The following is a 12,881-nucleotide window of genomic DNA, read 5'->3' as shown; positions in this document are numbered from 1 at the left end:
ATGGGGAGCTACTTCCTGAGCACCCACATGGTCTTCTCATCTGGCCTATAGCGTCCTTGAGGCCAGTGGCCATGAGATCCTTGGGCCCTATAGACCTCTGAGCAGGTAAATACTCTTCCTCAAGAGCGTTTGCAAAGACAGGGGAAATGCAAAATGGTGTTGAAGTAGTGAGCTGTAGTAAAGCTCAGGCCAGCTGACAGAGGACAGGAAAATCATTCACTGGAAGAGATTTTGTTGGAAGAAAGAAGAGGAGACAGAAGCGTTTAGCCACGTGAGCTGGGCTGGACCTGAGGCAGATCAGTTTCCTAGGCAACCATTCACCAAGGCGAGAGCAAGCTTGTGCACACTCCAAGAGGTCAGCCCATCTTCCTGCTCCTAGCCAAGGCCACATCTCCAGGACACCTGCATGTGGGAGGAGGAGCAGGTGTGCCCACGTGCACAGGAAGGCAGAGCCAGCGTTCAGACTTGGGGTCCAGTTAGGCCCACGTGTTGCCCAGCAGTTTGTGTTTCCTACGGAATTCACCTTTTCTCTTGATGGTTGAAATTTTCTCTCATTTCTGAGTTGCTTTGTTTTGGCAGAGACTCTGATGCCAAATTGCCACCGTCCCTGAAGCTTTTTGCCAGGCTCGTCCCTCTGGCACGGGATGGCTCATTCCAGGGCAGCCATCAATCTTGTGGTTCTGGGTGAGGCCCTTCCACTTTGGAACTGGCCACTACCCCTGAACCCAGAGAGACTGAAAAGCCACACCAGAATTTCCGCTTTTCACCGAGCCAGGCCTCTTAGGCTGCAGCTGGAATACTCCTCTCTCCCCGACACTAGCTCTATTCATGGCATGTTTGGGCTTTGTTCATTCATTGGCTCCTTCCTTTTCCTTGATTTCCTTAGATCTGAACCCAGTTTTAGGCAGAAAGGAACCTTCGATTCGTACACTGCTTTTCTAGTTACCAAAAAGGAGCATTGACTTCCCTGGTGGCGCAGTGGTAGAGAATCTGCCTGCCAATGCAGGGGACACAGGTTCGAGCCCTGGTCCGGGAAGGTCCCACATGCCGCAAGGCAGCTAGGCCCGTGCGCCACAACTACTGAGCCTGCGCACTAGGGCCTGCGAGCCACAACTGCTGAGCCTGTGTGCCACAATTGCTGAAGCCCACACGCCTGGAGCCCGTGCTCCACAAAAGGAGAAGCCACCGCAATGAGAAGCCCGTGCATCGCAACGAAGAGTAGCCCCTGCTCACCACAACTAGAGAAAGCCCGCGCACAGCAACAAAGACCCAACGCAGCCAAAACTAAATACATTACATAAATAAATAAATTTGAAAAAAAAAAAAACAAGGAGCATCGACACTTACATGGGGCAGTCTTCCCTAAAGGTGGATTTCTGCAATCCACATACCCCTTGTGGACTGTTTTGTGACCCTATTCCTTTGACTGAAATCCAGTAGCCTCGCCTCATTCTTTGTTCTCTCTACTTCGACGGAGCATTTGGCCATTTTGTCCACTTTCATCATTCTCCTTCAGGGTGTTTCTTGGTGTTATTTATTTTTCCTGCTTACTCGACTGCATCTTTTCTATTGGTTTGCCTTCTTCCAAATCTCCAAAAAGCTCAGTATTTGACCCTTTGATTTTTATCACTGCATTTTTCCTCCATTGATGATTCTGTGGTGGGACTTCTTCTCTGACTTCGATAGGTGACTCTCTGTCTCCAGGAACAGTGTCTGACTTTCTCTTCAGTACCTGTCCTTAGTTCCCCAAGTAGGATGTATCCTCATTATGGGAAAGCAAAGGGACACCCTCTTCATTCCCAACCAGCTCCCCCACCTACTTCCTGTCCCTGTCAGTGCACCAGCATGTTCCCAACACTTCTGATCATCTCTGACTTTGCCTCCTGTATTCAGTTACCTATACCTGCCAACTCTTCAATTCTTGAAATATGTCCATATGCTAAGTAAAAAGGGAAAGATCTCTGTACATGAGACATTTTACAAAGTACAGCTCAAGATATGTCCAGGACACATGGATTTCCAAATATGGCTTTCCAGTTTTCAATAGATTTATTAATTATGACTCAGCAAGGCAGTGGTGTGTTGGAGCCAGTTCATACTAGCTTTCGAGAACCAATTGTGATCTCTTCCTACCTTGTATTCAATGACATTTGGATGACAGCTTGAAATCAGCCCTGATGGGAATATTTACACCACAGAAATCAGCAAATGTTACAATCAGGGCCCTCTTTTCCATGAACCTGTTGTGAAACATTAATTACTAGCACGCAACTGCATGAAAGGGATATTCACACACACACACACACTATCTTATCAACAAGACAGTTTCAGCTTATTGATAAATCAGGTACTTAGGATAGAAATGCTCTTATTTGTTGACTGAAATAAATAGACTTGTAGAATCTTCTTCTAAATTGAGTATGCCTATTGCCACAGCTCAGCATCTTCACAGTCATTTACTGAGCACTGCTATGATTGATTACTCCAGGTACCAGGAATCTGAGACAATCAAGAATACAGTCTTCAATGAGCTCACAGTTGAATGAGGCAGACCGATGAAAAAAATTGTATATAAAGTCCAATAAAGTTGTCCCGTCTACAGAAATAAGTGAAAATTGAGGGGAAACATCTGAGTCTGCCTGAGTCCCAGGAAAGTGTTGTAGAAAATGCAGCTTTAGAGTTTGGTCTAAAGGATGAGACCCGATTAGAGTCCTGAGAAAAGAAAACCGAAACAATGTAACAGAACAAAACTATAAATAAAAGATTCCAAGCACCACACTGAAAGGGCACACCATATACCTGGGAAAATTGACCCAGAATGGTCAATATCAAGACATACTCTACTAAAGACACTGGATGTTAAAGATTAAAGAATAATGTATTAGTGTTTCTAGGCAAAAGGACCAAGTCACTTACTAGGGAAAGAAAATCAGGTTAGCATCAGACTTCGCAACAATACTACTTCATAGTAGAAAACAATGGAGTAACATCTTTAATGTACTAAAAGAGGAAAGGATTTTCTGTCCTGCCCAACTGATCTTCAAGTTTGAAGGTCGCAGACAAATAGTTCCAAAGTTACAAGAACTCAGGGTATGTTGTTCCCATGAGCTCTTCCGGAGGAATCTACCATATTTCTATGGAATAAATCATAGAAGCTTTGGCATAAAGTTGCTGTTTTGCGAGTCATAATTAATGGCACTGGTCCTGTCATCTCTGCTGTCTCAGCTGTGAACCTTCTCTAATGGCACGCTAACCTTGAACTTAGCAGATACAAGGTCACGTGAGACCTCCATCCAGAAGAGGGGTTTACAAATGGTCTTCCCATTCATAATGGGGAGAAAAAGTCAAATACTGATCATGAGAAATGGCTTATGAGTGGTGATTGACAATTATGTAACTACTGTTTTTATATTCTATGGAAAACTCCTAGATGATTTGATGTGTTAAAAAAATACATCATAAGTTGCTAAATGGTAATTTTTAATTATTTGTTCAAAAGCTTACAAAAAGCTTCCCTCTGTACTGAAAAACTATTTTTTTTTTTTTTTTTTTTTTTGCGGTACGCGGGCCTCTCACTGCTGTGGCCTCTCCCGTTGCGGAGCACAGGCTCTGGACGCGCAGGCTCAGCGGCCATGGCTCACGGGCCCAGCCGCTCCGCGGCATGTGGGATCTTCCCAGACCGGGGCACGAACCCACGTCCCCCGCATCGGCAGGTGGACTCTCAACCACTGCGCCACCAAGGAAGCCCTGAAAAACTATTAATAATTAGGGCTTTCTGTTAAAGAGGACAATAAAGGCATTTAAAAAAAATTCCATTCCCCTTCTGTGAAACCCAACAAAATACCCACAAAGAGGATGAAAGAGCAGGAACATCCTGTCTTTAATGAACAATGAAATGGCCACAAACCCAAACTATGAATTATGAGATACACCTGCCAAAGACCATAAAATCTGGACCAAAATGAGGGAGGGAAGGCTGAGGGATGACAAAGATTTCCTCAGGCACGAGCAGGATATAGATTTCCCTAGGAGTAAGTGTGATGGTCCTGAAAGACCTACTCAACAGTTCTTTGATTACAGACACTAGATGGGGGACCCTGCGCTGCCCCTGAAAACACCGTGATTGTCCCTGCAGAGCCGTGGGGGAGATGGAGCTGCAGGAGAAGCCACATGTTTAGGCCTTCCAGCCAAGGAAGGCTGCAGAAATGGAGTGGTGTGGAGGAAGGAGGGCAGCAATCGCTGGATGATTACACAGTGAAGAAGTTATTTAAGAGGCTGTTCCCTGAGTCACACCGACCCTTCCAATGCCAGCATCTGAAGAGATATATGGGCAAAGGAAATAAAAATTTGGTGACAGACTGTTGCAGACAGCCAATTTATGGAAATGCCCTAGCTCGTTCCCCAAACCCGTGGTATTCCCAAACAGCCAGCTGCATTTAAAAAGCTCCGGCAAGAGGGAGGAGCTATGGGAACATATGTATATGTATAACTGATTCACTTTGTTATAAAGCAGAAACTAACACACCATTGTAAAGCAATTATACTCCAATAAAGAGGTAAAAAAAAAAAAAAAAGCTCCGGCATAAAAACTATGCATCAAAACTGGGGGAAAAAAATTGAAGGGGAAGAAAGAAGTTAAGGTGTGGGGAAAGGAACAGGAGGCAAGAGTCACATGAACAGCATAGTATCACAAAGGTATTACCCAGAGAAAAGTTCTGAAAAACAGGCTTCATATTCCCAAGGAAATTATAGTCATGATGTCTGGGGGGAAAGTGGCTTTAAAATGAGGTTTGAGTTCAGAAAGAGATTATGAGTCAACAGAAGGAGATGAAAAGACAACTTGGAATAGTCGGGAAAAAAGTGAAAAGAAGAACTTTAGACAGCAGACGTAAAAGTTACTTTACAAGCAACAAAAAGTAATTAAAACGACTGGAAACAGAGCTATGGTATACAAGCTGGAATAACTCATATAAAATGATATGAAAAAGAGTAAGATGTAAAATTGTTTTTTAGAGGCAGTGATGGATATGGAAAGGCAGAGAGAGGCGATTAGACATAAGTGTGATTGGTATTCGTGAGAAGAACAAGACAAATGGAACAGAAAAATATTCAGAGATAATTAAGGGGAATTAGTTTCCTTTAATAAAAGCTTTAATTTGCAAGTCATAATGGTATACCACGTGCCACTAAAGTATGACCCACTGAGACATAGCCTGCTTATGTGCTGAACTTCACTGGTAAAGTAAGGAGCCAAAGGCCTCTGAGCATAAAAGGCAAACAAATAAACAACAAAAATTCCCTGCTTGGCCTCCTACACCTTCACAGTAGCATTAGATGCAAGAAGACAGTGAAGCAGTGTCTGCACAATTCAAAAGGAAAGGAAGACCCAGGTATTTTCTCTTCATCTTGTTTGTTCTTCATGTGGAAAGGCAAGAGAGGCAGTCAGAGCGTACGTACCCATGAGCCCGTCTCGAGAAACTTGCAGGGCCATGATGAAGCATCGGGATGACTAAAAATAAAAAATCCAGGAAGGCACAGATGCTGGTGAAAAAAGATGGGAGATGGATCGTAAATTCATCTAAGCACAGAATTAAGAGTAATCAACCAGCAATTGCATCTCAGAACAGAACGTAAATATCAGAAAATCTTGACGTTAGCTAAATAATTTAACAAAAACCAATTGAATGTGGCACAGGAGAGATGGGTGAGAGGAAATGTAAATGTGCTTACCAGATACTCTCGTTAAGTCAAAATATGTCAGTAAAAATAACTACCCAAACCTCTTGTTGGTTTCTTTCATCTTCTTTCTTAACTTCGGAGAGTTCTTTTGGGAATTAATCACTTAACAGTGGAAAAAAATCTGCCATTCAGCAACTCTTTTAATCTTATTTTAGTTTATTTTTTTCTAATATACCTAATAAAATTACAGTTAAATTTTTAAATTAAAATTGCATGTACACATGTAATTATGACTACCAAATATCAATGTTATAGACACAGTGATTATCAAATATTAATGTTCTCTTACGTAGAGCAGTTTGGGTGTTTTTTAAAACAAAAACTTTCCTTTTATACTTTTCTACTCCTTGGATTCTTGATCATGGGTGTATGTCATTTTTTAATTTTAATTTTTTTTAGTGAACTATAATTGGCATATAATATATTCGTTTCAGGTGTGCAACATAGTGATTCAATGTTTGTATACGTTATGAAAAGATCACCACAATAATTCTATTCACCATACAAAGTTAATATCGTATTATTGTCTATATTATGTCATTCTTTAAAAAGCAAAGTCATCCTACTATATTAATAAATATCTAAAAAATAAAATAAATTAGACATCTAAAAAATAAATTAGACGTCAATTACAAGAGCATAAAACCGCACGATAATAAATCACTAGAAATTAGTTACTATCTCAGAAAGAAAGAAGAAAGTAAGGAGGAAGGAAGGAAGGAAGGGAGGGAAGAAGGGAAGAGAGAAAAGAAAAGGCAGAGGGGAGGGGAGGGGAGTGATGGGGAGTGGTGGGGTGAGGGAAACTCTCCATCTCCTAAAAGATATTCAAACCTAGGAAGTGCTTACTTATTGGTGCTCCCATACATAACACCCCTCCTGTTTCACCGCAGGAGACGTCGCTGTTGCTGCAGGGGATGTGTCTGCTCACACTCCGTTTCACTCTGTCGCCCAATTCTCATTACAGTGTTCTGTCAGTTGTGGTGTTGGAACCCAGCGGAGACAGCAGGTATGCCAAAGGCTGACGGCCAAAGGCCGGCGTGTCCCCCTCAGTGAGACCGTGTGCAGGCATCTTCCTGGGCCCCCTCTTGCGAGATCTTGCCGAATGCCTGTGTGCAGGAGTAAGTATGGGAAGTCCACGCTTCACCAGATATGCCGATTCTGTTCCTCTCCCCGAGTGGCTTCATCTTCCATAGAGCAACACGTTTCTAATCTGTAGGTAAAGCAAATCAAGCAGAATTCAGGATTGTTATAAGCGGCAAATGGTATAATATTGAAGACCAAGATACAGCTGTAAGAAAAGTCAGTTTGAAGAAATATCCATCTGCTTAACAAATGCATCCTGTGTATATACATACATGTACGTACATATATGTATGTACGTACATGTATGTATATATACTAAGGTTACCAGCAACTTTCCTGAAGAAACTTACCAAGTAAGAAAAATGATAGTAACTTTAAAAAATGTCATAGTATTCATGGCGTTTATTGAGCACTTACTCTGTGGAGTTCCTTGCAGGCATTATTGCGTTGTCTTATTTAGCCCCCGGCAACATTGTGAGCCAGGTATTATCCCCATTGAGAGATGAGGAATCCAAGACGTAGAGAAGGTCCGAGATTTGACCAAGGATCTGTAGCTGCCAGTTGGGCCTCTTGGCCTCTTTGACCACAAATCTGTCTGATTCCTGAGCCCACGCTCTTAGCCACCTCTCTGTGGTGATTCATAGACAACATTCTTTCTTTTTCCCCGGAAACTCTTTGAGAACAAGTTTTCAAAATCTTGAGATTCCAAAGATTCGAGATCCTCAAGTTTTATCGTATCCTGGAATTCAAGAACGTCTGTGGCGTGTGGCGCAGTGTCCTGCTTCAAGCTGCTTACCTATCTGATTTTTATTAATTGTGGGTGGTTGCATAGCAACGTGGCTGGACCGTAAACTGTCTTAGAGGAGAGTAAGATTAAATTCCGGCAGCTTCCTCTAAAATAATAACAGAATAACATGTGGGGATACATCGTGGTTATTAGGACATGCAATATGGTAGAAGATGAAATTGTAAATTGTTACGGCATACGGTAGAAAGCAGAGTAAAAGGATGTTTTAGGGAGGAAAAAAAAGCAGGAAAAAAAGACAGTCATATTTCCCCTTGACCCTGTCTCATTCTCTAGCTTGCCAACATGTAGGTCATGGAAGCAGACAAGAGACAGGAATGCATTCTCCCAGCACAGCCAAGTCACCCCGAGCTGGGCCTCCACTTCAGCCGTAGCCTGGCCTGATGCCATCACCTTGGATCAATGGCCCTGGCTTGCATAAATTTGGCTTCTCCCTCTGCACGCTCCTGTGGCATCCTCTTTCCCCCACCACCGTATCAGAGCCAATGGGATGAGCTTGGCACAGACCCATTCTCCCTACCCCTCCTGCCTCTGCATCATTTTCCCTGTCATCACACACTTAGCACGTACACCGCCCTCATCCCACCTTCAAATGCATCGTGTGCCGACCTCCAGCATCCTTTCTACCTTTCGCCAGGACACACCACCACCAGGTCCATTCTTTCTCTCTAACATCTGCCAACACCTAGGCCAGCCAGCAACCATGCGGATGACTTTCTCACACCCTGATATCCCAGTCTCCCAACATGGTCAGTTTCACTGACAGCCATCCCCTTGGCAGGGTGACACCCTAGACTTCCTCATGTCTTGGTACTTAAATAGCTTCCTGCTCTTCTACCGTTCCCCACCTGGCCCCTGCTTGTTTAGTTCATGCTTCATTGTGACCTCTGGTTCTTCCTTCCCTGTTGTCCCCAAACTTCCTGCTCTTGCACTAGAAACCACTCCTCTTGGCTGGCATTTCCTCATCACTCACTTAACCGATTCTAGAGTCGGATCATTATGCCCTTCCTTAACCCACCACCTCCATCACCCTGCTCACCTTCAACCCTGGTGGGTTACCTTTTAGGTGATCTTTTTTTACGGTGTCATCATTTTTAACTTTAATTACAACCACGTATATAAATGATAACACACAAGATAAGTTGAGAGAACAAGGGGATGTAAAGGAACTAATGATTTTATCTTGTATCACAGGTCAGATAACAGCTGAGTAGGGCTCCTATTTCACAGAGCTGACTGTTTCAGGTAATAAAGCATGGTAATTTATCACATCCACACGATTTTAAAACCTAAGAAACCTCTTTTATATTTTAACCAAAATAACGCAAAGAACAAACATGATACAAAGATCGGTTTGTGTGCGTATTTAACAAATGTGCAGACGTAATATTTTTAACAGTGTACAAAATCAATGCATTTCACCACGTCAGTTCAAGCAGAATTCCATCTTTCTAGATATAAACCGAACATCTCTTGTCATACATACTTTCTGACCTACCACTGCAGATCACACGCAGCCTTAGGTACTTCGTGAAATCTCCTTTAAAAGAATCCGTAATGTCATGTCTCAAAGCGATTAGGATGACATCACCTTTTAGGTGATTTTTATTTGCTTGTTCTTTAGTTCCCTGACCTGAGCTACTGGGGTTTGCTGAAGAAAATAATACCACCATCCTGATTAGACATACTTCATATTCATGCTATCTGATTTACCTGGGCAATAATGTGTGGGTGTTTTTCCTATTCCTAAGAATTCCCAAGAAATTCATCACAGCAGCTATTTTGTAACCACTCTACTGGCCCCAGGTTCCCATTTCTCTGTGGATAAACTCATCTTTTATTCCTCTGTTCTGACTGTCGTCTCGCCTTCATGTCACATCCACCCCCTTTGCTCACCAGACTGGAAAAGTATGGTCTTCTTTATAGACCTAATCCCTCAGTTATGGAAGAGGTGTGAAGACAAGAAAGATCAAGCCCAGCTATGCTGTGATCTTTATTCCCTGTCAAGGCTCCACTTCTAGAAATGTGTCCTAATCAGTGCCTTGAGTTTAAGTAAAACCCATCCTCTATGGAGGAGAGAATCTTCTTGCTCCCTGTTTTGACCCTTTTAATGTGCAGTGGGGTGGAGGGGGTGGGGGGGCAAGATGTCTTGAGCTCCCCCTAGAGGCCAGTGGTGCACCATACAGTCCCCCTGCCTGCTTCTCCCCAGACCTTCCCTGCATTCTCCCACCTCCAGCTTTTACCCCTTGCTTAAATTCTTCCCTCCGCCATATCTAGCAACTGACATTCTTCCCTTTCTTGAAGGACCAGTACAAACACTGCCTTTCCCAGTAATCTTTCTCAGTTGCACTTAATCTCTGAAAAGTAATATGACAGTGTGGTTAAGCCAACTTGAGTTCAAATCTCATTTCTATCAGTATCTCATCATGTGACATTGGGCAGGTTATTTAATCTCTGTGAGTCTCAGTGTTTTTTTATTTTATTTTATTTTATTTATTTATTGCAGTACGCGGGCCTCTCACCGTTGTGGCCTCTCCCGCCGCGGAGCACAGGCTCCGGATGCGCAGGCCCAGTGGCCATGGCTCACGGGCCCAGCCGCTCCACGGCACGTGGGATCCTCCCGGACCGGGGCACGAACCCGCGCCCCCTGCATCGGCAGACGGACTCCCAACCACCGCGCCACCAGGGAAGCCCCGTCAGTGTTTTATCTATAAAATGAGAATAGTAGTTGTACCTACCTCATAGAATTGTTTTGAGAATTAATGCCTAGAAAGTGCTTAGAAACAGTGCCGAGCACATACTATAGGCTCAAAAGTATTAGTTATTTTTAATGTCATTACCACTTTAATTCCTATTATAGCTTTAAGATAGGATAAAATGTAACGGAGTAACTAGTATTGTGTCTTCTGGCTTACTAGGGTATAAGTTTATATGGGGTAGCTAGATAGTAGCTCTGGACAGTTTTTCCGTGTAGGCCCCCAAAGCACTTATCATAGTGAGTTGTACCCAAAGACGTGCTTTTCAAATATGTCAGGCTTGGATCTTCCTCAGATTGCTGTTAAAAGCCTGCCTGTCTTGGCTTCCAATCAGGCATCTAAAGAAAACAAAAGATAATAGGAATATAGTGTTTGAGTTTAGACTTCTTTCAATTATGGCTCCTGGTTTTAAAGGTTCCCAAGTCTTGGTGAAGAATTCTTATTTTTCACCCAAGTACTGACATCAGAATAGTTAGAGGACTTCCCTGGCGGTCCGGTGGTAAGACCACGCTTCCACTGCAGGGGGCGCGGGTTTGATCCCGGGTCGGAAAACTAAGATCCCACATGCCACATGGTGCGGCCAAAAAAAAAATTTTTTTTGAGGGAAGGGAGGCACCCGGGCATGTACTATATGATAAAAATGTCAAGAAACATATGCCTCATCCCCTTCCCAGGTTATCTCAAACCCACTCGCTTCTCTCCAGCTCTTGGTCTTCCTCCTCGTACCAGCCCAGCGTCTGCCTCTTCAGCTCTCATTATAGAGAGCTTCTACTCTTCCTCTATGCCTTCTCAGATTCCAGTAACACCCACCCCTGCCTGCCTGACATAGCTGTAGCCCTTGGAAACCCAGACAGGCACAGGGCTCGCTCGCCAGCACCCCTCTTGGGCTTGTGTCACCTCCTGCAGCATCCAACAGCATACATTTATTTTATCTTTTGCTCAGTCATTCGTTATTCATTCAATAAACAGTAAGAGTTTTCTCTTACTGTTTACTCTTACTGTTTACTCTTGTTTACATGTACCAGACACTGTGCTGTGCCCCAAGGACAGAGATGATCTCTCTGCCTGGGCATATATTGTTTTCAGTGTCAGAGGATAGCATTTCCTTATTAATTCTTTCAGGACTCATTCATCAAGTGCTACTGTGTTTTAGATGTTATGATACAAAATGAAAAGGATCCCTTCTCTTGTCTCTAAGAACTCATAGTCTAGTAGGAGAGAGACATATATAAACAAATAAGGAGAATAAAGTGCCAATGGTATCATAAAAGGATGCAGAAGTGCTCACTGCAGCTGGGGGATGTGAGGAAGAGTTTCAAAAAGGAGGAAGCTTTGAGCAGAATTCTGAAAGCTGCGTCCATTAATCAGATCCACACCAGACACGGGAGAATCTGGGGAAAGAGAACAGTGTCGGCAAAAGTGGGGTATGACAAATGGAGTGATGTGTTTGGGGAAACTGCAGGCAATTCCATAGGATTAGAACGGAGGTTGAAGGCGGGTTATGGTGAAAGGTGAGCTGTAGAGCGTCTCGAGCCCCGTAATGAGGAGTTTAGATTTTATCAAAGAAGGAAGTGACATAGTCAGATTTTATTTTGGTTTCTTTACTCAGACAGCTGTCTAGATATATTTTTTTACATTAATTTTTATTGGAGTATAGTTGCTTTACAATGTTGTGTTTGTTTCTACTGTACAGCAAAGTGAATCAGCTATACATATACATATATCCCCTCTTTTTTGGATTTCCTTCCCATTTAGGTCACCACAGAGCATTGAGTAGAGTTCCCTGTGCTATGCAGCAGGTTCTTATTATATCTGTTTTATACATAGTAGTGTATATGTGTCAGTCCCTGTTTCTCAATTCATCACAGCCTCCCTTCCCCCACTGGTATCCACACGTTTGTTCTCTACATCTGTGTCTCTGCTTTGCAAATAAGTTCGTCTGTATCATTTTTCTAGATTCCACATATAAGTGATATTAAACGGTATTTGTTTTTCTCTTTCTGACTTATTACACTCTGTATGACACTCTCTAGGTCCATCCACGTCTCTGCAACTGGCACAATTTCGTTCCTTTTATGGCTGAGTAATATCCCATCGTATATATGTACCACATCTTCCTTATCCATTCCTCTGTTGATGGACGTTTAGGTTGCTTCCGTGTCCTGGCTATTGTCAATAGTGCTTCATATATGGATATATTGGAAAAACATGAGCACGCAGGCAGGGAGTCTAGTCAAGGGGATATGACGATCTCTAGGTGAGAGAGTGTGCGGATAGAAGCAGTGAGGCTACATTCTAACAGTGTTTCAGATGTCCCATCTAAGTACCTGATGGCTGGCTAGAGTTGGGAGTGAAAAGGACAGTGGTGTGCTTGTCAGTGTTTAACAAGCAGCTCTGGGGCAAGGTGGGTGGCGAGGAGGGAGAGGTTGCTGTCATTTGTTACCTTTGCTGATTTCTGTGGTGTAGATACTCCCGTCATGGTTGGTTTCTGGCTGCCG

At 43.2% G+C, this 12,881-nt stretch overlaps 1 protein-coding gene across 8 annotated transcripts in view; it reads left to right on the top strand.

Annotated features, from left to right (window-relative positions):
- ADAMTSL3 (ADAMTS like 3) overlaps positions 1-12,881 on the top strand; it is a 384,689-nt gene that overhangs the window by 298,717 nt on the left and 73,091 nt on the right. For all 8 annotated transcript variants that reach the window (XR_007476023.1, XR_007476024.1, XM_049706862.1 and 5 more), the window contains one exon: positions 6,704-6,857. Coding sequence is in view for 6 of the 8 variants with exons in the window: in XM_049706862.1 (XP_049562819.1) it covers positions 6,704-6,857 (154 nt within the window). In the remaining 2 variants the exon portion in view is untranslated. The remainder of the gene's footprint in view (positions 1-6,703; positions 6,858-12,881) is intronic.

The sequence above is a fragment of the Orcinus orca genome, chromosome 2 (genome assembly GCF_937001465.1).
Source record: "Orcinus orca chromosome 2, mOrcOrc1.1, whole genome shotgun sequence".
In the NCBI taxonomy this organism is placed as follows: domain Eukaryota; kingdom Metazoa; phylum Chordata; class Mammalia; order Artiodactyla; family Delphinidae; genus Orcinus; species Orcinus orca.
The sequence above is the reverse complement of the archived record's forward strand: the minus strand, read 5'-3'. Positions and strand labels throughout refer to the sequence as shown.